This window comes from Mus caroli, unplaced genomic scaffold, assembly GCF_978045245.1.
Source record: "Mus caroli unplaced genomic scaffold, Mus_caroli_1 scaffold_6, whole genome shotgun sequence".
Classification (NCBI taxonomy): domain Eukaryota; kingdom Metazoa; phylum Chordata; class Mammalia; order Rodentia; family Muridae; genus Mus; species Mus caroli.
In genome coordinates, this window is record NW_028227261.1 from 139,989,462 (window position 1) to 140,012,714 (window position 23,253).

General features: G+C 39.4%; 1 protein-coding gene across 6 annotated transcripts in view; it reads left to right on the forward strand.

The window, feature by feature from the left end:
- The window catches only part of Slc26a7 (solute carrier family 26 member 7), a 122,058-nt gene that overhangs the window by 55,906 nt on the left and 42,899 nt on the right, over positions 1-23,253 (forward strand). For all 6 annotated transcript variants that reach the window (XR_015047452.1, XM_029476358.1, XM_029476361.1 and 3 more), the window contains exons 6-9: positions 11,530-11,682; positions 15,496-15,578; positions 17,567-17,714; positions 19,883-19,996. Coding sequence is in view for 5 of the 6 variants with exons in the window: in XM_029476358.1 (XP_029332218.1) it covers positions 11,530-11,682; positions 15,496-15,578; positions 17,567-17,714; positions 19,883-19,996 (498 nt within the window). In the remaining variant the exon portion in view is untranslated. The remainder of the gene's footprint in view (positions 1-11,529; positions 11,683-15,495; positions 15,579-17,566; positions 17,715-19,882; positions 19,997-23,253) is intronic.

A 23,253-nucleotide genomic window follows, 5' to 3' on the forward strand; every position in this document is an offset into this window, starting at 1 on the left:
TCGAACTCAGAAATCTGCCTGCCTCTGCCTCCCAAGTGCTGGGATTAAAGGCATGTGCCACCAGATTTCAAGTTTTAGAATTACTCTTAAGGTGATATAATGTTTCCATAAAATTCTATCTAGAAATTTCAACATATTGGTATCTCACTCCACCTTTATCATTGCTAAGTCAGGTTGTTACTGTTTTTTCCCCTACTTTGGACATGCCAACCAGTGGTACAGCTGGACCTAGGATGATAGTAAAAGGAGAAATTCCGTAATTATAGTATAATTTCAGAAATAAAAGGAAGAAAAGATTCTAAAAATACCATGCATACACATATGGAAGACTTAATACAGACCTTGGCTTATTTGTTTGTTTTTTAAGTATGAGAATAAGGGAGATATACAGAAATTCCCCTTAATGGCATTGTATACATGTAGTGTTTGGCACATTTGCTAGCACTAAGAAGAAGAGGGTTTTTGCCCTCTTGAAGCTTAACACAGGTATAGAGTAGAAAACTGAACCCTGCTTATGCATCTCCATGTATGTAAAACAGAAATGATCAAATACACAGAAATAAACACAACTTGGAATGTATGTTATGAAATAAAAATAAGCAGCTTGATGTTTGGAACAATGTAGTATCAATTGTATTAAAGACCTTTTCTCCGGTAATAAAATAGTGAGAAAGACAGTAATTGGTGGTATGGTGCTGCATGCCGGGTCTGGAGTTTTGTTGCTTAGGTAATATCTGGCTCAGTGATTCATTCATTGCAAGAAAGCTTAAAATCAAAACAAGAAAACTGGAACTGTGCCTGGAAGCAACATAATCCTGTGCTCCAACTCAAACAAAAGCAGACCAGAGTAGCTGTAAGCTATTAGATGACAGGCTAAGAGTTAAGACCTTCGGTGACTCCCAGTCTACAGAACAAAACAGAATTGGAGAAGACTCTGCCTTGACCTGCCTGGGAATGGGCTGTTTATCCACACATGTGCAGAGTAGAAAACACACATGGGTTAGAACTGAGCCCCTCTTGCGCATTTCCACGTATATAGATGATCAGATCATCTTTGTTTTCAGAAGTGTGATAAAGAAACAGGCTACACTGACTTGGGAATGGCATTGTTCCCGCCACCCCGGCTGTTACTGTGTGGACATGCTCACTGAAGCATTCTGGATGTGACTCCCCTCTCCCACTGTTTTTTTTTTTTTTTCCCCCCTTGGGAGGTGAACTGCAGGTTACTTTATCTTATTCAGATCAAACATTGTGGCACCTTTGAAGATCTTCTGTACAATCCTACACGGAGACTGACTCACAGCCTGCGGCGTGTGTAGAGTACAGGTTTTAAATTCACATTATTCAGCTACTGGAAGATGCGATACTTTTTTCCTGATAGAACAATTTAAAAATATGTTAACTCTTGCTGCCCTGTGTCAGAGGACACTGATTTCAGACTGGTCAGAAGTGAGGGTTCTCTGTACTTGGGCAGTGTGGTAGCACTTCTGTGTCAAAACGTATAGCTATTCAAGACAGAAATGACACAAACTTATAATCTGAGCACTTGAGAGACTAAGGGAGGAAGTAAAAATAACATGAGTCTGAGGCCAGCCTGGAATGTATAGTGAGTTACTGGCTAGTTTGAGTTATATAGTGAATTACCATCCAACCCATAGTGCATAGTGTAACTATGTAAAAAGAGGAAAATGTGGTAGTTGAATATTAGTTTGAAAATTAATCTGTTCCCAATGGGTATTTTTACTGGGATAGTTGAAAGAGTTTCAGGACAGTTCAGTTGAGTCTGGTGATCAGAATGTAAATTTGATCTTTCCCTTGATTATTTAAGTTGTACCTGAAAGAGGAGGCCTGAACTCGGCATTGTAATGCAGAGTAGATATAAGGCCACCGCCATCTGATCACAGTTCTAGGAGGAAAGTCAGTGGACATAACTTGGGGCGATTTGCTTTTTGACTACTTCCTTCTGAGTATTTTATATCTTGTTTGAAGGCTAACCAGGTTGTAGGGGAAAAAGAACCACACCTTGTCACATAAATTAAAGTATAGAATATCTTATAAGAATGCATAATGAGCCTGTCACAAATCTTATGGTCTGGGATACTGGATTTTATATTTAAAAATCATGTTTAGCTTATATGTGCTCTAATTCATTCCAGCAGTATTGATCTTTACTGTCATTTTGAGGGAAAACATCATCTTCTACTTTTGTTCCAATCTTTGTTTGCAGTGAATATTACTGCCTGATGCTACAGCAGTGCATGCCCCAGTGTTTTGTTCCTTAGGCATGCCAAGCTGTGCAATAAAGAAAAGTCTGTTATCTAAATTGAATTGGAAACACCTCTGTCCAATGGCCTCTCTGGACTGGAAAATGTACTCACCTCAATGGGACATGTTTTAGCAAATGATTTAAGTCAGATCCATAAAATAAAATGTTATAGCAGTATATATACACTCTCTCTCTCATACATACATGCACACACATGGATGTGTGTAATGAATATATGCTATATATAATGAATATATCATGTATAATGAATATACTATATGTATGAAGAGAATTTAATATAGTCACAGGTTGCTGTCCAGCCAGTCTCATGACAGAAAGGCCAAGCAGCTAGTAGTTATTCAATACATGAGGTTAAATATCTTAGATGTTCTTCAGTCAACATGGATTCCCAAAGAAGTAGGCTCTTATGCCAGTGAAGGCGTGCCTCAACATCAGGATAGGTGAACTTTACAGCAAGAATGAGGGTAAGCAGGGAAAAAGCAAAAGTTCTCTTCTTCTATGTCCTTTCTGTAGGCTGGCACTGGAGGGTGTGGCTAGACTCTAGCTGCCTGCTTTGTTAACTGATGACAATAATAATATGAAGGGTTATAAAAAAAACTGGGATATAATTCATTAAATGCAAGCCATTGCCTTCTTACTGGTAATAAACAGATATAAAAAGCCTAGATTCTTCAAGTTCCAGATTAAGTAAATACATATACTTTTCCTTTCTAGAGGTTTATGCAGATGCACAAGATGAACCACAAAGTAAAGTCACACATGTCTTTGCAGCTTAAAAATCACGGTGAATTGAAAATTTATAAATCTTGAAAGTAAATATTTATTTTATTTATTTAATTTATTTTATTTATTTACATTCCAAATGTTGCTCCCTTCCTGATCTTCCCTCCCAGAGTTCTTCACCTCATCCCCCTTTACTTTGCCTCTGAGAGAGTGAGCTTCCTCTTCCCCAGAATGCCCCCTTGCCTGGGGCATCAAGTCTCTAGAGGATTAAGCACATCCTCTCCCAGGGAGGCCAGACAAGACAGTCCTCTATTACATCTTGCTGGAGGGTTCTTGGACCAGCCCATGTATGCTATTTGGTTGGTGGCTTAATCTCTGGGAGCTCCCAGGGGTCTAGGTTGGTTGACACCATTGGGCTTCTATTCTTCCAGTCCTTCCCCTAGCTCTTCCATAGGGGTCCCTGGCCTCAGTCCAATGGTTGGCTGTATCTGCATCTGTCTCAGTCAGCTCAGAGGACAGTCATGCTAGGCTCCTGTCTGAAAGCACAACCAGTAATAGTGTCATGGTTTGGTGCCTGCCCATGGAATGGATCCCAATTGGTCCAGTCACTAGTTGGCCATTCCTTTAGCCTTTGCTTCATTTTTGTCCCTGAATTTCTTTCAGAAAAGAACAATTCTGGTCTCAAAATTGTGAATGTAGGTTGGCTTCCCCATCCCTCTACTGGGGTCCTTGTTTAACTATTGGAGGTGGTCTCTTTATGTTCCATCTACCTACTGTTGGGCATTTCAGCTAAGGTCCCTGAAGATCCAGCTATACTGCTCCTGGGCATATACTCAAAAGATGTTCCACCATTCCATAGGGGCACATGATTCACTATGTTCATAGCAGCCTTATTTGTAAAAGCCAGAAAGTGGAAGCAACCCAGATGTCCCTCAACCAAACAATAGATACAGAAAAATGTAGTTCATTTACACAGTGAAATACTATTCAGCTATTAAAAATGAGGATATCATAAATTTTCAGGCAAATGGATAGAACTAGAAGTTATCATCCTGAGTGAAGTAACATAGATCCAAACAAATATATACATGTGTGTACTCACTGATAAGTAGATATTAGCAAAAAAGTACAGAGTACCCATGATATACTCCACAGACCATAAGAAGTTAAACAAGAAGAAAGGTTCAAGTAAGAAAGCTTCAATCACACTTAGAAGTGAAGGGAACAAAGACAGAGGGAGGAGTAGGAGCAAAGGGGACAAGATCAGGTATGGGGGGAGATAGGTGAGAAGGCCAGAGGGTCAGGTGAATGAATGAAAATATTCAGCTGCCAGAGGTGGGGGACGAGGATAGGGAAATCCCCTAGAAACATGAGACATGAGATGTAAGAGGCTCCCAGGACTCAATGTAGGTGAAAGTAAATAATTTTGGTGTTAGTGAGAGCTCATCCTAAGACTTGAAGATGTACTATATTTTAAAATTTATTTACAATTTTCCATTGATTCAGTCCTCAATCTCTTCTGCAATTATATTCTCACTTCATAAGTTATGTGCTATACTTTAATATATTTAAGAGAATCAGAAATAGTCATGTTAGAAGGGTCACTCTGTCTTGGAGTCCCGGTTCAGCGGTTAAAGTGTCTTGTTCTGTTCTTTCTGCAGAGTCAGGTATTTGAGTCATACGTGACTTGGTTCCCTAAACACATAACAGAGAAAGCCTTAATTCTTAAGAATGAAAAATGCTTTTTTAAAAACTGAAAGATGATGAAGTATGTCTTTAGTAGAAAGGGTGTTTACCCAAAGGGCATAATAAAAATGACAAAAATTCCTCTTTCATATTTGCACATGTGGATTTCCTTGAGAAGGCGCCAGTGTTGAGCTTGAACCAGCCTATGGGAAGTGTGGCAAAGCTCATTTCACCAGCCTGGCTTTATGTTTCTTCTAGACACTAATGGACAGTTCTGTGCATTAAATCCAAGAGAGAAGGCAAACTTGTCAATCTTTTCAATGATCCTTCTTGGAAAGTTTTTACTTTCAGCCTTCATGCAGACTTTTGGAAATGGGCAAACAGTTTCTTGTGTGCCTGTACCCCAAAGTCCGAGCACAGCACTTCTCTGCTTTGCTGTTCTAACTGCAAAAGCAAAACCCAAGAATGTTAATAAAGTGGAATTGAAACGTCAGAAGGGAATCAGAGCCAACGAAACATTTTCTTTTATAGAGAATGAGATCACAACTAAGTGTGTACAAATGAAGTTTATATTTGGAGAACAAATCTACTTTGAAGATACGGGCCCTCTGGGACTTCAAGAATACACTTTGGTGGCTTAGGAACGGCCCCATTTTCTCTGCAGATACTGTGATGTTTCTGTTGTGAGTTGCATGAATGCCAATATACCATAAAAATCACAGGCCAAGCTGAAGGGAAGAGAAGCAGAATGCTTATCTGCAGCATGATTTAATCAGCAGTGCAGTGTATAGAAAATGTGAATATGGAGTAATTACATGGACATTTACAATACAGGTTACTTTCAAAATTTAAATCAGACAGCAATATTTTTGCAACTCAACCAGCTTGGGCTTAGTGCCTTCCATCCCCCACAGTTCACTGAAAGACTGCACCACCACAAAACCCAGTGCTCAAGTAATTCAAATTAAGCTTATTTTTCTAAACAAGGGATGGCTGAGTGCCAGGTGGGCCTTGGTATGCTTGGCTGCATGTTTGGTCCAAGGGAATTTTGTGTGCCCATGTTGTCTCTAGCTGTTTGACATACCATGTTTCCCAGTCTGGCCAGAGACTTCATTTATCCCTTGAAGCAAAGCAAATGGATTTAATCCTAGTATGAGATACAGTTGTTGATCAGAAATTTAAATACATGCATACAAAAATGTATAGAATGTTGTTTTTTCTCTCCTCCTTTCTGGTGCTTTGTTTGTATTAATGAAAATGTAACCTGAGACTGATATTCAATATTTTTCTCTTTTATTTGGTATTTGTGTTAACTACTTTGGGGCATGGAATTATAAGAAGCTTATCAGCACTGCTTTTAAAGTATTTAATAATGTAATGGTATGTAGGCAAAGTTGATAGGAGACATCCAGATCTTGATGAAAGATGGATTTAGAGAGCTGGGAATTTATCAGGAGCTTGGATTTAAATATCATCTGGTAGAAAGAAATTCTGTAGGGAGGATGATGTTGATGTAATTGAGAGGCACTTGGATGGGTAAGTGCACCAATGCTATGATTGTTTCCTTAAGAACACAACAATCTGAAAATGTTTTTATGACCTTCATACAGTGGTAAAGAAAGCAGCACCCATCCTTGATTAAAGAACCACTAGAGTAGATTTGTGTAACAATTTTTGCTGACAGATTCATAAGCAATGAGGATCCAGTTAATAAACACTATCCGTGTTGTCCATGAGGAGGGATATGAAGTCGGGTCGGTGGGCACACACAGACTGACAAACACGAATCTCATGTAGTTTATTAATGAAAAATGGGTCATTGCTTAAAAGAAGTCATGTGATAGGGTGGATGGAGATACTTGTACCTAAGGCAGTCATTCCTTCTGTCCAGATAACATGACTCTCATGGAAACACGGAGAGCCAAGAGAGACCCATCCGTGGACACAAGCTTGACATGATGGAGGGGCAGACAAACTAGCTCTTTTCTTAAACTCCTTTTAAGTGGAAGTCAGAAATTTTGTGATTCTTTTCTCCAACTCTTGCATTTTGTTTACAAGACTTATCCCAAAGCTCTGCAAGCTTTTGCCAAATCTAGCAGTATTCATCTAGATGGAATCTTCAGTAAACTCTATTCACTAGGAGGCTTTAGAACAGTTATGTGATCAAAACACTTTGATGAGTCATACTTACTTCAATAGACATTCTCCAAAAATGTAGGGAAAGTCTCTATTTTCAGACATATATTTTTGTACAGAAATTATGCCAAATGCATTTTCTGTTACAAAGTGAGCACATATAATAAGCATGTTTGAATGCTAGCACTCTTGCCCTCTGGAAACAGTCCTGGCCTTGTGGTTGGTGACTAACTCAAAATCATATATTTAAAATTAAGACCCATAGATCGACAGTTATTAGTTTGTACCTACTGTTCAAATAGAGTGCTGACATGTAGCAAAATGTTCTGGGTTTAGTGCCACTTAGCTGTTTCCCTAGTGAAATGCAACCTTTTTCACGACAGGTCCTTAGTACAGAAGTCACACAGGCATAATCAATGTGTGAAAGGGTTTATGCGTTTCATTTTTCATGGAAGGATTTATTCAGGTGTTCCTTGTGGTCCCTTTGTAGGTAGTCCAGAAATACTAGCAAAAGTGATTATTAATGTTATTTTCGAACTTTAAAATATTTTAATTAACTTTTCCTCTTATATATTTTATTGTAGTAACCAGGATGCTAGGAAAGGAGATATTTTTGAGTGATGGGTATTTCCAGTTGAGTGAGTATTGAGAAAAACCAGTTCATTATAATTATACCACCTAGTGATATTTTCTAAGCATCTGAGATTGTTGTCTTGTCTCATGAAGCCTTGTGTGGATGCTGTGGTGTTTTCTTCTGCGCATGTGTGTCCCTATACAGGGTCCTAGAATCTGAGTCATAACGTGCAATGAAAACAACTGAGTGGGTGTGGCTCCAGGGAAACATTTCCTTTTAAGTTAACTGATACTATGAGGTTTTTCTGCCTTCAATTTTCTTTATTATACAATTTTAGTTATTAAACATCTGACTATCTAGATCAGGTTGATCACATGAAAGGTAGATTACTTGGAATTTACTATGGTGGTAACTTTAATATTTATCTCATAGCTTCCCACAAAATAGAGCCCCAGTAAGCACAAGTAGATGCAAACATAACTACGCCCATCCCAGGCGTAGCCCAAGTTTTCACAGTGAGAAAAGCAGGCATCTTTATAGGAATCAACGTTTCCTGACTCAGAACTCATGTTCTACTGTATCCCATTCAGAGGGTTATCGTGACTTTTGCTATGTTAGACCAGAATATTAATTAAGTCAACAATGCTACTTGAATATCTGATTTCAGATATTATTCAAAGAGTTGAGAATCCATCATTAAAAATTAGGCAAAATTATGAAAAATGGCCAACTCAGCTAAAAAGTTACTATGCAGAATTTCAGAAAAAGTATAACATCTAAATAAATTAAATGTGGCAATGTATATGCAAATGAATAAGTCATTTTTATTCTCTGAATTGTCTCAAAATGGATTTGTTTATGTATTTCCATTTTATGCCAAATAACAAACTAGTCTTCTAATCTCAGACGTGCTGACCTAGTTTATTAAGTGGATCGGTCAGATCGAATGAACTCGGCTATTCATTCTGCACAGAATTGCTTTCACTTCTCTCTCAACTCTGAAAAGCCAGTGACGGGAACTTTTAGGAATTTTTTGTTTGTTTGTTCTTTTGTTTGTTTGAGAAAAAAACTTTCTCTGTGTAGCCCTGGCTGTCCTGGAACTCATTCTGTAGACCAGACTGGCCTTGAACTCAGAGAAGAGTTTAATCCCAGCCTATTGAGTGCTGGGACTAAAGGCATGTGCCACCACTGCCCAGCCCTAGGAATTGTTATTAAGTGGTGGAGAGGGTGTGTACCAGCATATAGAGACAACTGGACTTACAGTCGAGAGAAATGTAATATGTATTTAGGATGCCAGAACTCTACTGAGTGATTTTGTAGAAAAGCCTGTGTCTATACGGACCTTCAGCTCTGCAGCATCTGCATGCACCACTCGTATCCCATAACTGATTTAGCTTGTGACTTCTAGAAGTGGGTCCACATGACAGTCATTAGGACTCGGCCTAGCCTGCTCCTCTATTGTGTTCTTCATGCTCTGAGTTCTTGTTTTAATGAGTCTTTGCCCACTCACCCCCCATGTTCTTCTGGAGCATCTTGTAAGACATGCTTTGTTTGACGAGCTCTCATTTAATCCAGACAGACAATAAAACCCCGGAGGGGGTCTCATTCCTTTCATTCTGGGGTGGTCATTTGTATCACTGCAAACACATGTTCTCAAAATGCACATTACATAGAAATCTGGTATGGATTGGGAGCTTCATTGTCATGGCATACTTCTAATCTCCTGGGGAAAGGCGTAAAGAATAATATAAGTGCTTTAAGACATTTGGGTGATTGGCTCTTTGGGAAGAATAGTCTCAATAATATTCTCAATTATCCTCAAACCGCTGGACAGAGACATGTATTTAAAAAAAATTCTTGACACTCTGCTTATGGTCATCCTTATTGGAATATATCACACAGAGAAAAACTATACTGATGAAAACTAAAAACAAAACAAAACAAAACAAAAACAAACAAAAAAAATAATTAATTTAATTCAAAATTTTATTTGCTTTGCATAGGTGTTTTGACTGTATGTATATCTGTGCACCATATACCCTCAGTGCCTGCAGAGGCCTGAAAAGGGCATTGTATTCCTCTGAAATTGGAGTTATAGACAGTCCTAAGCTTCCAACGAGGGTGTTTGGACTCAAACTTGGGTCTTCTGGAAGAGCAATCAGTGCCTTAGCCACTGAATCATCTCTGCATCCTCCTCACTTTGGATTTCTATCTTGGGCTTTGAATCATTGGTAAATAATAATAATAAAAATGGACCAAGTTTCTTCACTTTCATCATAATGTCTAGTGGCAGATAGGGAAAGTATTATTTATGTCTCACCTAGTGGTTATCATGTAGTGGTGAATTCTGGTCCGAGTAGAGCTGAGTAAGTACAGTGGCGTGGACAGGAATGAGTAGAAGCCCCTGCTCTGTGTTCTGTGATGCATTTCTAAACATATAAGGTTACTCAAGGGGTGAGTTGCTGCTGATATTATTATTGCTATTACTATTGCTTTCTCTGTAAGTTAGAGTGCACTTTGGACAACCTGACATTACCTCAGTTGTTCTCACCCAGTGAAGCTTCACTGCATTTTCTTTGACGAAGTTATTAGAACATTTGTGAGCATGCTCAGTATGTACAAGTCACGTATGTCCAAGAAGGCTGAGGAGACACATTAGGATGTGTACACTCAAAATCAATTTAAAAATATTCAAATTTGGTTGCTTAATATCAAATGCTTATAGAGAGCAAAGGTTAGCTCTTTTCCTCCTTTTCACACTCTTCAGAACTCCTTAAATTATACCCTGTCTCTCTATGCCAGCAGACCTGTCAGGTAAGCAAGTACCCACAAGAATTCATATTATTGAGCAAATTATTTCTAGCACTTAGTTGAATGAATACAAGTTCTCAACTTTATGCATGCAGAGTTCTAATTTTATTATTTTCCTTGACTTTACTCTTGAAATTTTTTTGGCCAGCTGGAATAACAATATTGAGTATCTAATATTAATACGCTATTAACATACCTTCTTCATAGTTATCAATGAAGTGTTTGATGTTAGCATATTTTCATTTGCTTTGTGTGTGTGTGTGTGTGTGTGTGTGTGTGTGTGTGTTGGTGAGTGCACAGGCATCTGGAGGTCAGAGGACAGTATCAACTGACCTCTGCCTCATTTTCTGAGACAGGGTCTCTCACTAAATCTGGAGCTCAGGAATGCATCCAGGCTGGCTGTCCAGTATGCTCCAGAGACCTTTCTGTCTCCATCTGTCCAGCGCTCGGGTTTAGCCCATGCCATGGCTCAAGTTTTTTGAAGTGAGTTCTGGGCTATTGAACTCAGAGCTACGAGAGTCATCGCCCCAATCCTATGTTGGTTTTGTGACCATATGTTCTCAGAAGTCATGCACTCCTTACACCACAGTTGATGCTCTGAATCATTTAAGTTGGACCTTATGCAAAATATGTCCACAGACTTCTTCCTCTACCTCTTATCTATAGCCTTTTCAGTTCCTGTTTCCTGGTTTGGGAAGGGCATAATTAACATCTTGTTGTACTAGTTGATTAATTTAATAGTAAACCCTACAATGTACTGTAAAGTCTGTGAGTACTAAGACTGTTTATACACTGCCAAGTTAGCACTGTCCTGAGTGAGGGCAGTAGATGAATAAATGCCCAGTAACTGAGAATGTGGTAACAGGTTACAGTAAGCCAAGTGCCTAATAGCAATTAAATACCAGCCTTTGACTCGAGTGTCTGTGTGTGTGTGTGTGTGTTTGCCCCCTTAAGTTTAAAAACAATAGTGGTCATCAAAAGGTGAGGCCCCTCTTGCCTTTTTTCATGCCAAGGAAGGAGCCAGGAAAGGGATTCTCTTCTCTAGTGTCTTGTGTAGGAAGAGACAGACCTGGAGTTTGATGGAACAATCCAAGACAAAGAAACTTAATGCATGAAAATACAGGCTTTCCCTTCCTGTATTTATTTTTCTCCCTATCTTTGCACCATCCAGTCATTAGGAGTTGTTTGGTTTTTGTTGTTGTTTGTTGTTTTATTTTATTTTAGTACAGCATCAGTGAGTTGACTTAGGGTCAGATTCGGATGCTGGTATTTTCTGGGCTGCCCTGATTTTGCTGCTTTCTCGTTCCTGTAGATTTATGCGTATGTCTTTGAGAACATCAAGTCTGTCCAGCTGGAAGCACTGCTCTTATCCTTGCTGAGCATCATTGTCCTTGTTCTCGTTAAAGAGCTGAATGAACAGTTTAAAAGAAAAATTAAAGTTGTTCTTCCTGTCGACTTAGTTTTGGTAAGTATGCAATCAGCAAAGCTTAGCTGCTTTCAGGGAAGGGACATAATCTGCAGAGGCTTACCATATTTTCTACAGTAACCCACAGCCATTCCTGGGTCTCATTAATGAAAGACTAATTTGCGTGGATATACATTAATGTAAGAACAGGAAACATTTTGAGTCAACGTTTCCAAAAAGGAGGGACACATGTTTTCAATTTATATAACATTTCTCATATGCTTTTGATTTTTTTTTATAAAAATAAGAGAACATATCGCCTGAGATCTTCTTAGAGACATGTCTAAGAGTGAGTTCTAAGTAATACGGGGTATGATCTGATGCAATGAAATAAAAAATGATAACCTGTGTTGTTGCCATGACACGTTTGTGACACATGTAGAACTCTTACCTGACAAATAGTCATTAGTGATTGGAAGGATTGTTGATCCTTATATTCCTGAACTAGTTTTACCTCTATGAAAAAAAAATGCTTAGGATTTTCATTGTCCAGGGCTCTTTCTTTGAAATATGTTTGTGGCTGGAAAATTGCATTGTATCTTGCTTCTAAAGATGAAGTTTTAAGAGCCTTTCCAGGAGCACTTAATAAAGGATCACAGTGACCCAACCGCAGCCTGCCAACTTACATGTGCATAATGAGCTTCCGTTTCTTAAGGGTTCCTCCTGATATTATTCATGTATAATGTAAATAAATGGCATTTAAATAACTTCATCAGCTGAATTTCTTATGGCGAGATTGAAAATGTGCCATCTTACCTCAAAGTTCTGAAGGGATTAAGAAATGCCAGTTGCATCTTGGAAAGTTATATGAAAAAATTTATAAAACCAAAATTTGAACATAACCTTCAGGAGACAGGCCCCTAATCTTGTCATAAAGCAACTGATATTTTTCTGAAAAATTGGTAAGGATCATTCCAAAAATGGCAGATATTCTTACTATTCTCAAGATGCATTCTCAAGATGCTGGGCAAAAGCGCCAATACTTGAAAACTACAGAACAACAACAAAAAAATTTAAAGTCAGTTCCAGTCATTTTTTTACCTTGACTTTACTTGGTTGATACCTTGAAAAGTATATTAAGATAGAGAATTCTACTCCTACAAGGTGAGGGTAATTTGGTAGCATGAAGAGAACTATTCTAGGCTGTTCTTTCTCTACTCACTCCAGCTTCATTCTGCTCATGACACTGAACCAGTGTCAAAAGTTGGCCATGTCCACTGTCCCATCACAACTACCCCTCGGTCCCCCATGGGTCTCTCTGGTATGGAAGATGCCCTGAAACCAGGCGAAATGCTGTATAAGCAGTGAATTATAGATATTTGAGTATCTGCAGCATAGATAGAGGAGAAACAAGGGTAGATTTGAGTTGGGCTCCTATTCTTTATCCTCTAAAGCTTCCCACTTATAGGGAATGAGACAGTTGAAGGAGGGCCAGTTAGAACTTCTCTTTAGCATTCTGGATAGAATCCCTTCTTGTCTGTGTCTAAGAACAGCACTGGTCTATAGATACCCATAATAGTAACAAAATATTACAGAGGAACTGGTGACCTCAACAGACAAAGAAATCATGTTAAATACAGCAAAAAATCAGAGTGCTGTCACATTGACTGTTCTTAGACTATTCATATATCACTTTAATATTTTTATAGTTTACTTTTGGACTTTCTTTTGTTAAACCTAAAGTGACATTTTGCATTTTAAGCCCATTTCATGTTTTAGAAACCTTTTGTTTTACAAGTTCAGTTAAATTAAACAAAAGGCATAGTTAGGAACACAACTACAAAAGCTACTTTTTAGTAGTAAGCATTGATTGTTAGATGTTCTTTATTTGATAGTGTAATTTTGTTATGCTGTTACTCTGATCATGTATATGGGCAATTTGTACTTTAACTATATGATTGATGTATCTCTTTTACGAAGGGAAGTCACTTAAAGTTGCTTTTGTTATTTTGTTTCTATTTGTCCTCAGGACACTTCTCAAGACTCATTTTAGGTGATACAACTAGTTTTTACTTTACAGGTTATCATTATACAGTAACTCAATTTGGTAGTATTCTTCAACATTTATATTTAAGATCTCAAATATAATTTAGCCATAGCCCAATACAGTAGGCCATGAAATTATACAGTAATAAACCAGAAGAACTAACATAAACTATGCAATCAGCATCTCTTCAAAGCAACCTAAAATCTCTCAAGGGCTCAACCTATGTTCTCCAGGGAGCAGAGATTCACAAGCTGTGAAGCAGGGAAATCCCATAGCTAGTAAAAACAGTAGTACATGAAAGAATGTGACGATGGGTGAGAAACACTCAGGCGTCCCAGCCCATGCGACACAGGCTGACCTGGCTGTGACATGTGCTGAATGACGATTGTGGTGCTGAGGGGAGGGCCCCCTGGTTAAGTGCTTAAACGTGAGGATTAGAGCTCCTATATCCAGAACCCTTATAAATGGCACCCGGACTACCTGTCATTCAAACCCTGGAGGATGGTAATAGGGGATGCCCAGGGCAGACTGGCTATCATGTCTAGCCATATATAGGAGCTCTAGGTTTGATTGAGAGACACCCATCTCATTGAATAAAGAGGAATAGCAATAATGAACAAGTCAAATTTGGTCTTCTGCATGAACATGTGCATTTGCATGGATGTAACACACACATACAGAGAGGGGAGAGAGGGAGGGGGATAGGGAGAGAGACTGTGATTGTAGACAGAGCAAGTGACCTTGCTTGAATATCTCAATAACATCAAAGTAGGATATCTGAACGTCCTTGAGGGCTTTCATTTGTCCCATCAGGTTGGGAGCTGGAATGGTTTACTTCATTAAAGAGATAAGGCCCTAAATTAAAAACAAAGTGAGGAGGCTGTAAATCAGCCATTACTACTAGCAGAGTAAGAATATTGTACAGTACTTATCCTCTTGAGAGGTTGTTCTCATGGAGAGAAAAGTGTGTTCTTACAAAAGACCCCTTCATTTCATGAGAGAAAACATAGTCTGAGTTTCAGTGCTTGTACACACACACACACACACTCACACACACACACACTCACACCATGCACACACATACAGTACTACATTTTGTGTCTTTTGTGCCTTCAAAACTGGACACAATTGGTTGGGTACAAAGCAAAATGTTAGAAAACCTATGCAGGCAAATACTGCACTTTGACAGCTCAGGGATGTGCTGAGCTTTTGAAGTATAGTTTAGAATTGTACTTGACATGTGGTGGGTGATGATACATCACATGTGGTGGGTGATGTAGATCTGTACTTAGTTCAGTGTGGCATTGTAACACCATGTTTAAGGTTTAATTATCAGATCAAAATCATCGGCATATCCATGGTCTTGGTCATTTTGCATCTTTTTGTATCGGAATATTCCAAATTCCTTTTCCTAGGGATTTTAAAATACATGATAATTTTAATCATGTTTAAAATCATTTAATCGTTTAAAAGCATGGTTGATTTATATTATCTCCAATGATATATATTTATTGGACTATGCTATAGGACACTAGAAGTTCCTAGCCAAGTTCAGCCATGCCTGTTAACCACTCCCTCTTTTGGATGTTGTCTCTCACTGTATATCCCAGATTTTTCTCAAATTCCAGATGCCTCTGTCTTGACATTCTGAGTGCTAGAATTATAGACATGGAATATTCACTCCTGGCTTAACTTTTTGTATTTCATTAGTAAATGGTAATCCTGGGACACATAATACGTATTTTTAAGCAGCCTTGTGTATTTGGAAGCTATCTAATAATATGTGTATGTGTCTATCTGTTTCTTTTTCCAATGCAACCATTCAGATCATTGCCGCCTCATTTGCTTGCTATTGTACCAACATGGAAAACACATACGGATTAGAAGTCGTTGGGCACATTCCAAACGGGTAATGTAGTCTTTCTTTTAATGTGTGTTTATCTGAGTGTTTGGTTTCTGATGTCAAAGGGCCTAGGCCTGGGTGGGAATAAATTTAAATTCTTTTTGTGGCTGTATGAGGCAAAATTCTAATTAATTTTTATTATGAATGAGAAAAACCGACATGTGGAGAAAAGGAGTAATTTTCTAGGTTATAAGCTAACCTGTTATAAACAAGCATGCAATTGGTTAATGCAGCATCGCTTCAAGTAAAAAATTTCCAAAAGAATTTACAAAGATATGGCTTGAAAAATAGTGGGGGTTGCTAAATTTTCCAAGGCCTGGGTCTGATCTACCGTAACTGCTCAGCCACACTTGTTCTTGTGGCCACCTTTATCACTTAAGTTATGATAAGCATGAAGAAGCACCCGCAGAAGTGGAATCCCAAAGGCCTGCAAAGAGTGGTATAGAGACAGGCAGAGATGGCCTGGCGTCCCACCTCTCTCCAGTCTCCCTCCAGGCATCAAGAGAATATGTCACATGTTCCACACTGTGAAAGAACAAAAGTCCTTTCAAAACTAGGCTGGCAAGCTATGGCAGAGAAGGACAAAAATACCTTGTGAGTTCATAACTTTCTTATGGGCCGAATAAGACAGATACAGACAAAGTCTAATTTTGAGGCAAAGTAAGAATTGTTGGGTCCTTTGAATTTTATTTTTCGTCTTCTTAAAGTAAAGGAATAGTAGGAAAATTCTCAGAAACAAAACAAAATATGGTTAATTAAAAATAGAATCCTTGGCCTGTGCAGACGCAGGCAAAGGTGGGTCCCCTAAATCAACTCTTAGTTTCCTAAGGGTTTCTCTGCTTTTTATTGGAAAACCAGTTGTTTCTTCTTCAGTCCAGGTTTTGTTATTAATTAACCACAATTAGTTTTAATGAACTAGAAGTTCAATTTCTTCATTTCAAATTTTGTATATTATCTTAGGATGTATAGTCACAGTGTTTGGGGAACAAAGCATACATAGCACTCAGAAACAACTCCTTCTTCTACTCCTGCTCATATTCCCATCTGAGAAATCCCCTTAAGGAACTGCAGGAAGGCATGGATTAGAAAGGTTCTTCTCCTTGTAACCTTCCTCCAAGAATTTTCTCATCCCAACTGTGGTTGTGGTATACTTGATTCGGAGTTGCTGAGAAAATTAAATGAAACAGTTAATGAGAGAGAATCCATGCTCCACTCACACACTAGATAATAAGACAATTAACCAGTAAGAAATAACTCCCCCCTTCCTTTATTTTTACCACAGAAATTCCTTCAGGGGTGGGGGTAAGTCTCCCAGCATGACAAGGAATACGTAAATGGTCATTTGGCTTACATACTTTTCAAGGGACAATAAGACATAATGGCTGGGTATTATCTGAGAAATGCTTTAAAGACGACTTTGAAATGAAGCTAAGTGTGGTCTCTTTTGCAACAGAGAGGAGATGAGATCTTCCTGCATGTTTTCTTTAGCGTATGGAAGGCATGATTAACTGTCTCATGAAAGGATTGAGTTAAAAATGTAATTACCATAATGAAGTCAATGGCGTATTTGGAGATTAGTCGACAGTAAGCTAGTGTTTGCCTGAAACTCTGCAGCATTTGAGGGAGGAAACGTGGCTCCAGTGCTGGCCAAATAAATATTTGGAAAGGTTCAAATGAAAGCAGGGCCACATATGCTTTTGTTTCCTACACGAAACTTTTGTCAAGTCAGAATTCTGCGGTATGACCTGAATTCCCTGGGTGTGAGTGTCAATTAGATGCATGGGACTCTCCTTGTGTTATTTCTTACAAATTTGCTTTTCTGCTAAATAATATTGAAGATATAGGCCTTTACAGGGCAAGACTGCTTAGTTTTCTCTTAGGGGTTTCACTTAACTCTTTGTAAAGTTAGAAACACTACGCAGGAGATTTCATGGCAAGTTACTATAGAAAAACCAGGAAGGTTCATAACTTCAATACAGTCTTTCTCTCCGTAGGATTCCTCCTCCCCGTGCTCCCCCAATGAACATCCTCTCTGCAGTGCTCACTGAAGCTTTCGGAGTTGCACTTGTAGGCTATGTGGCCTCGCTGGCTCTTGCACAAGGATCTGCCAAGAAGTTCAAATATTCAGTTGATGACAACCAGGTGGAGTGTGCCCCCAGGCCCTCTCTAGCCAGGGATTTTCACTGTTCTGTGGCCTCTCAGATACTGAAAATGTCAAACGCTTGAAAATACAACTTTTCTAAATGTGTAGCAAGCATGGGCAGAACAAAGCAGGGAAGTCTCCGAGTCACTCACAGGAAGCTCAGAATCTAGCTTTCACAGAGTATAGTATATTAATTTCATCATTCTCTCTTTTTATCTATATGTCTGTCAGAGGAAAGCCTTTGTTCTTTGTTTCCCCTGTGTGCATTCCTTGTATTGGCCTCACATCAGCAGGCTTGGTAGCAAGTGCCTTTACCCACTGAGTCATCTCATTGATCCTTCTATGTCTTTTTCATGCCCCAAGGCCTTGTAGAGCTCTCTGGTCCTGAACAGAAGCTGCAGTAGACTGCAGACCAGGGCAGAGTTACCTGCACATAGAGTTCACACTGAGGTTTGGGGACCGCCATTCTCTCTGTGTATGTCTATTAAGCTCCACTATAGGTGCCGGGGATAAAATAGTAAACAACACAGATGAATGTGAAACTCAGAAACTCCTGGGGGTCTCCCTTCTTCGATGTCAAATTACAGACCTCGTTATCATGGCTTTCAAGGCTCTATGTCTGCAGGATTCCATTTCTTATCAAGCCTCATAGGGTACACCCTAACCACACTCTCCATCTCTCATCTGTACTCAAAGCTCTGTTTCCTCAGAATTCTGTCCCCTCCATTTCTGGATAACTGCCTTATTCAAATACTCACTTCATAGGAAGACTTCTGTTGACCAGTTCCCCAAACCCAGCTCTCTCCCATTTCCTTTCTAGCTTTGTCTGTTTGCTATCTACATTTTCTTACCAGAACCACAGCTCTCTGAGGGCAGAGAAATCGTTTATAGTAACTGATACCAATAGGGGCAAGTAAGGTATTAGGAAGAATTTTTCATTTATTCAGAAAAAACATGATGACTGGACCAGGTCCTGATGAGGCCTTAAGGGAACATGTGGATGGGCACTGGGCTGTACCCATGTACATGGGAAGAGTCATGGATAACTGTACAGGCTGGGGCATAGACTTGATGTGATGGGATAGGATGGTAGAAACCTATAGGGTAGTTAGTGTCTTAGTCGGGGTCCCTTTTCTGAACAAAACATCATGACCAAGAAGCAAGTTGGGGAGGAAAGGGTTTATTCGGCTTACATTTCCATACTGCTGTTCATCACCAAAGGAAGTCAGGACTGGAACTCAAGCAGGTCAGGAAGCAGGAACTCATACAGAAGCCATGGAGGGATGTCCCTTACTGGCTTGCTTCCCCTGGCTTACTCAGCCTGCTCTCCTATAGAACCCAAGACTACCAGCTCAGGGATGGCACCACCCACAGTGGGCCCTCCCACCCTTGACCACTAATAGAGAAAATGCCTTACAGCTGGATTTCATGGAGGCATTTCCTCAAGGGAGGATCCTTTCTCTGTGATAACTCCAGCTTGTGTCAAGTTGACACACAAAACCAGCCAGTACAAGTAGTTACTGATTTCCCATTAGCCATCAAATGTTGATCACAAATAGTAGGTTGGGTGTAGCAATCCAGTTAAGAAGAGTAGTCGAAGCTGAAGATGTAGATTTGGGAGTTGCCAGGGTGTGTTTGGACAGTTAAGATGTAGACAGACAATAGAAAGGGTCCTACAATCGCAATTGATTAGATAACAAAAGAAACTGAGAAGTGACAGGTGGAGAGATAGAGGCAAGCTTGGAAAGTGTGGGGTACAAGAAGCCGATTGAAGGGATCTTTTAAGGAGGAAGGGATGAGCAGCCGTGGGAAATGCTTCTTTATACCAGGTTGGAGTTGGTAAGGCGGAGGTCATTGAGGAAAGGGAGAGAGTAAAATCCCAATTTACAAAACAGGGGTAGGCCATGGGGCAATGGAAATCATGAATAATTAAAATCTCCTCATGAGTTCATTATGAGAGCTGAGTGATGCTCTTAGAATAGGCTTTGGAGGATTGCAAGCGGGCTATGAATGTTAGCTATTTTTATTATAAACTATTACATCTTAGCTGGTGCGGTGAATAGTAGCTGAGCATAAACAAGCTTCATTCTTTGACAAATTGTACCTGGGACCATAGAAGGGGATTATGATAAAGAAATGTTCCATTCTCCCATAACTAATCTCGCAGGAATTTTTGGCCCATGGCCTCAGCAACGTGATCCCTTCATTTCTCTTCTGCATCCCAAGCGCTGCCGCCATGGGAAGGACAGCTGGTTTGTACAGCACCGGCGCAAAGACGCAGGTAACAATTATTCTGCGGGGAAAGGGGGGCTGTGGGGCCGTCACCCCTTTCTCAGAGTGGAAGGCTGCTTTGTTGAGTCTTGAAAACGTTGCTGATTCACGTTTTCTAAGCAGTTTCTAAAAGTTCTTCCTCCTTCCCTCTCCTATTCCCTCCATCCTGTTATGACTCCCCTCTTTTTCGAATTTTTCCTATCAATGACTTTTCCACAGGCTCTATGATGCAAAGAGCAAACTGCTGCATTCCTTGCCCACAGTAGCTTTATTAGCAATCTTGAAGCCAGAGCTCCCTCTAGCGGTCTCTTAGTTAAGCTAAACAGCATGACTTTCCTTTTTCTGTTTCTCTCTCTCTCTCTCTCTCTCTCTCTCTCTCTCTCTCTCTCTCTCTCTCTCTCTCTCTCTCTCTCTCTGTCTGTCTGTCTTTCACTTCCTTGTCATAAAATAAAACCAAGCCTAGGCAGAATATATCTTGAAAAGAACATTTCTATGTATAGCAGTGAGCATATGTGCCAAATATATATTCTATATATGCCAATATTTGAGGTTAAAGGAACAATAGTTTTATATATTTTTTTTAGAAACTCCAATGGATTCACATTTCTTGCAAGCCTGATATATACTGGGCATCATCCTTCTGTGTAAGGGTAGGATGATATAGATGGAAGTGGAAACAATATCATCATATTACGTGTCAGGCATTGTGTGTCTTCTTACATAAATGAACTCAAACTTTAGGCAACTCACTGAAAGATGTAAAATAGATGTTCTCAGTTTCTATGTGACAAAGTTGATGAAAGAAATTGGCCCAGGTGTTGTGTTATGAAACTTTTCCTGGGGAGACCCAAAACACATATCTACTCAGCCAAGATAGGGATCCCACAACAGATTTTATGGATGTATAATACAGATGATACCAAAGTCCAACTTAGGGAACCAATGAGTTTTATTGAAGTTACTTACAGGAATATGGGTGAAGGATTGCTTACAGGAGCAGAAATAACTCAAAGAAAGATACACCATCAAAGCGCACCCCAGGATGGGTGACAGTTGACAAAATCTGGGAACTTGGAACATAGTGCGCAGTCTTCAGGCTGCTCAGCAGGCTGGAGAGTATCAGCTGCCCCAGTTGGTCTAAACTTCTGCAGGTAGCCAGCTGGTTCCTTCTGGGCAGCTGCTCTGGCTTGAGGGTACTCTTTGCAGCTTGGCTTATCTGTAATGATTCCGTAGTCTTTATTGTGTACTCTTGGGAGATCCTAGTGCATCTGGTCAGGTTAGGGAGTTCCTGAAGCTACTTTGAGTTGTTTACTTTCTGACTTTAGGAGCTTCTTTGCAGAATGGAATGCCCAGAACTGTAGTACAATCCCATGTCACAGCTTGGGGATGGCAAAGCTGAGGTTTAAATTCTGAGTGATTTGTACTTATAACCAGTGACCCATCAAAGAAATTGATGTATATCATAAGAAATTAACAATCACAGCTAACCATTATTAGATAATAAGAATTGGATGAAAATCAATAAACAGTTTTACATGCTACTAATATAGTTTTTAAGTTGTAGAACAACTCATGAGAAAAGTGTAGGTTTTGTGACCTTATGGGAAAGATTCAAGATAAATACAGAAAAACACTAAGTATTGAATAAAACTGATGCTATACACCAGTGATTCTCAACCTACCTGATGCTGTGACCCTTTAATACATTTCCTCATGTTGTGATGACCCCCCACTCTAAAATAATTTCGTTGTTACTTCAAAACTGTAATTTTGCTACTGTTATGAATCATAATGTAAATATCTGAGTTTTTCAGTGGTCTTAGGCAACTCCTGTGGAAAGGTCTTTCCAACTCTCCCCATGGCGTTGCGACCCACAGGTTGAGAACCATTGCCATGCACCACAGCACAGAGAAAAAAAATTGCGAAATCAAATTTGAATATATTACAATTTAACAAATAATTACTATAACTTGTTTAAGAAACTAAATTCTTATGTAAGCTCAGATTCATGACATCACATACTTTGATGGGTTTCTATGAAGTTTAGTGATTTTTAAATCCAGGTTCATAGTGTCTCTTGGTTGGCACAAACCTTTTTTGTAATTTACTCTTAAATGGTTGCAATCATTTTCTCTTTCGACTCCTTCCTGTAGCATTCTAGGTTGCTATAGATTTTCCACAGGCCTCTCTTTAAAAAGTGAGTATGTTAGGTTGTTTCCATTTTTAGGCTGAATGAATGAAATATGTCAAGGGAAGGTTCTGGAAGCTGGACTTGCACTCTGGTTCCTTCATGTAGGAATGGGTGACTGCACCAGAAACTCCTCAGGTTTAAGTGGACTCAGCTGACAGAGCAGAGCTACAATTGTATAAAGGTTAGATGAATTGTCACACGCTCAGCTAGTGAAACACATAAGAAGTCAGAATCCACTTTTGAAATGCCAGTGATTATAATTGAGTTTACCAGGTTTCTGCTGTTAATGTTTTAAAGCAAAGATGTTTGTGTGCCTGGGACAGCTTTCTCTTGGGATGGTTTGCCCATCCTAGTTGGCCCTCAGACTTGCTGCAGGTGCTTGAGAAACCTGATATGATATTGTCACTTGTCTTAGAGACAGAGAGGCTGAAATGCCGCCCTGAGGTGTAGCCACTGTGATGTGTATCCACCTTGATGTGTGTCATCTCTGGCCTTAGGCGCATTGCATGCATTTTTAATCACTGCATAAGTGATAAGAAAATTCTCTGATCAGTCTTTGTAACTTTCAACAGTGACGGTTTCAGAGAAAGAACACTTCAGAAAATTTGTCCTAAGTATGAAATCTTAGTGGGCCAATAACATCATTTACTAGAGTGGGGATACAGGATGCTCTGTCTTTGTTCTGGGGTCACATGTTTGAATGATTGTCAGAAGAGGACACCTCTAAACACTTTTGCTTTATAAAGATTTCTCCCACTTGCATGGTATTCTCTTCATCAAACTTTACAAGAAGTGAACTTAGAATCTAGCAAAAACACTAACAGCTGCCCGCAGAATATTCTGAGGGTACCCTCCTTTCTGAGGTGAGGGCTCTATTTCTTAACCACTCTTGTCCAACTGCACAGGAAGAGAATCTGAACTCATGTGCATGCTCAAATTGAGGATGCTTTGCTATCCATTTCAGACCTTTTATGCTGCTACCACTAAGTATACATAGGTATAGTAGCTGACTTGAAGAGAGTGCTAAGCATATTTTCAAAGTTTGGCTCTATCTAGGGTACTTGTAAAAAACCCCT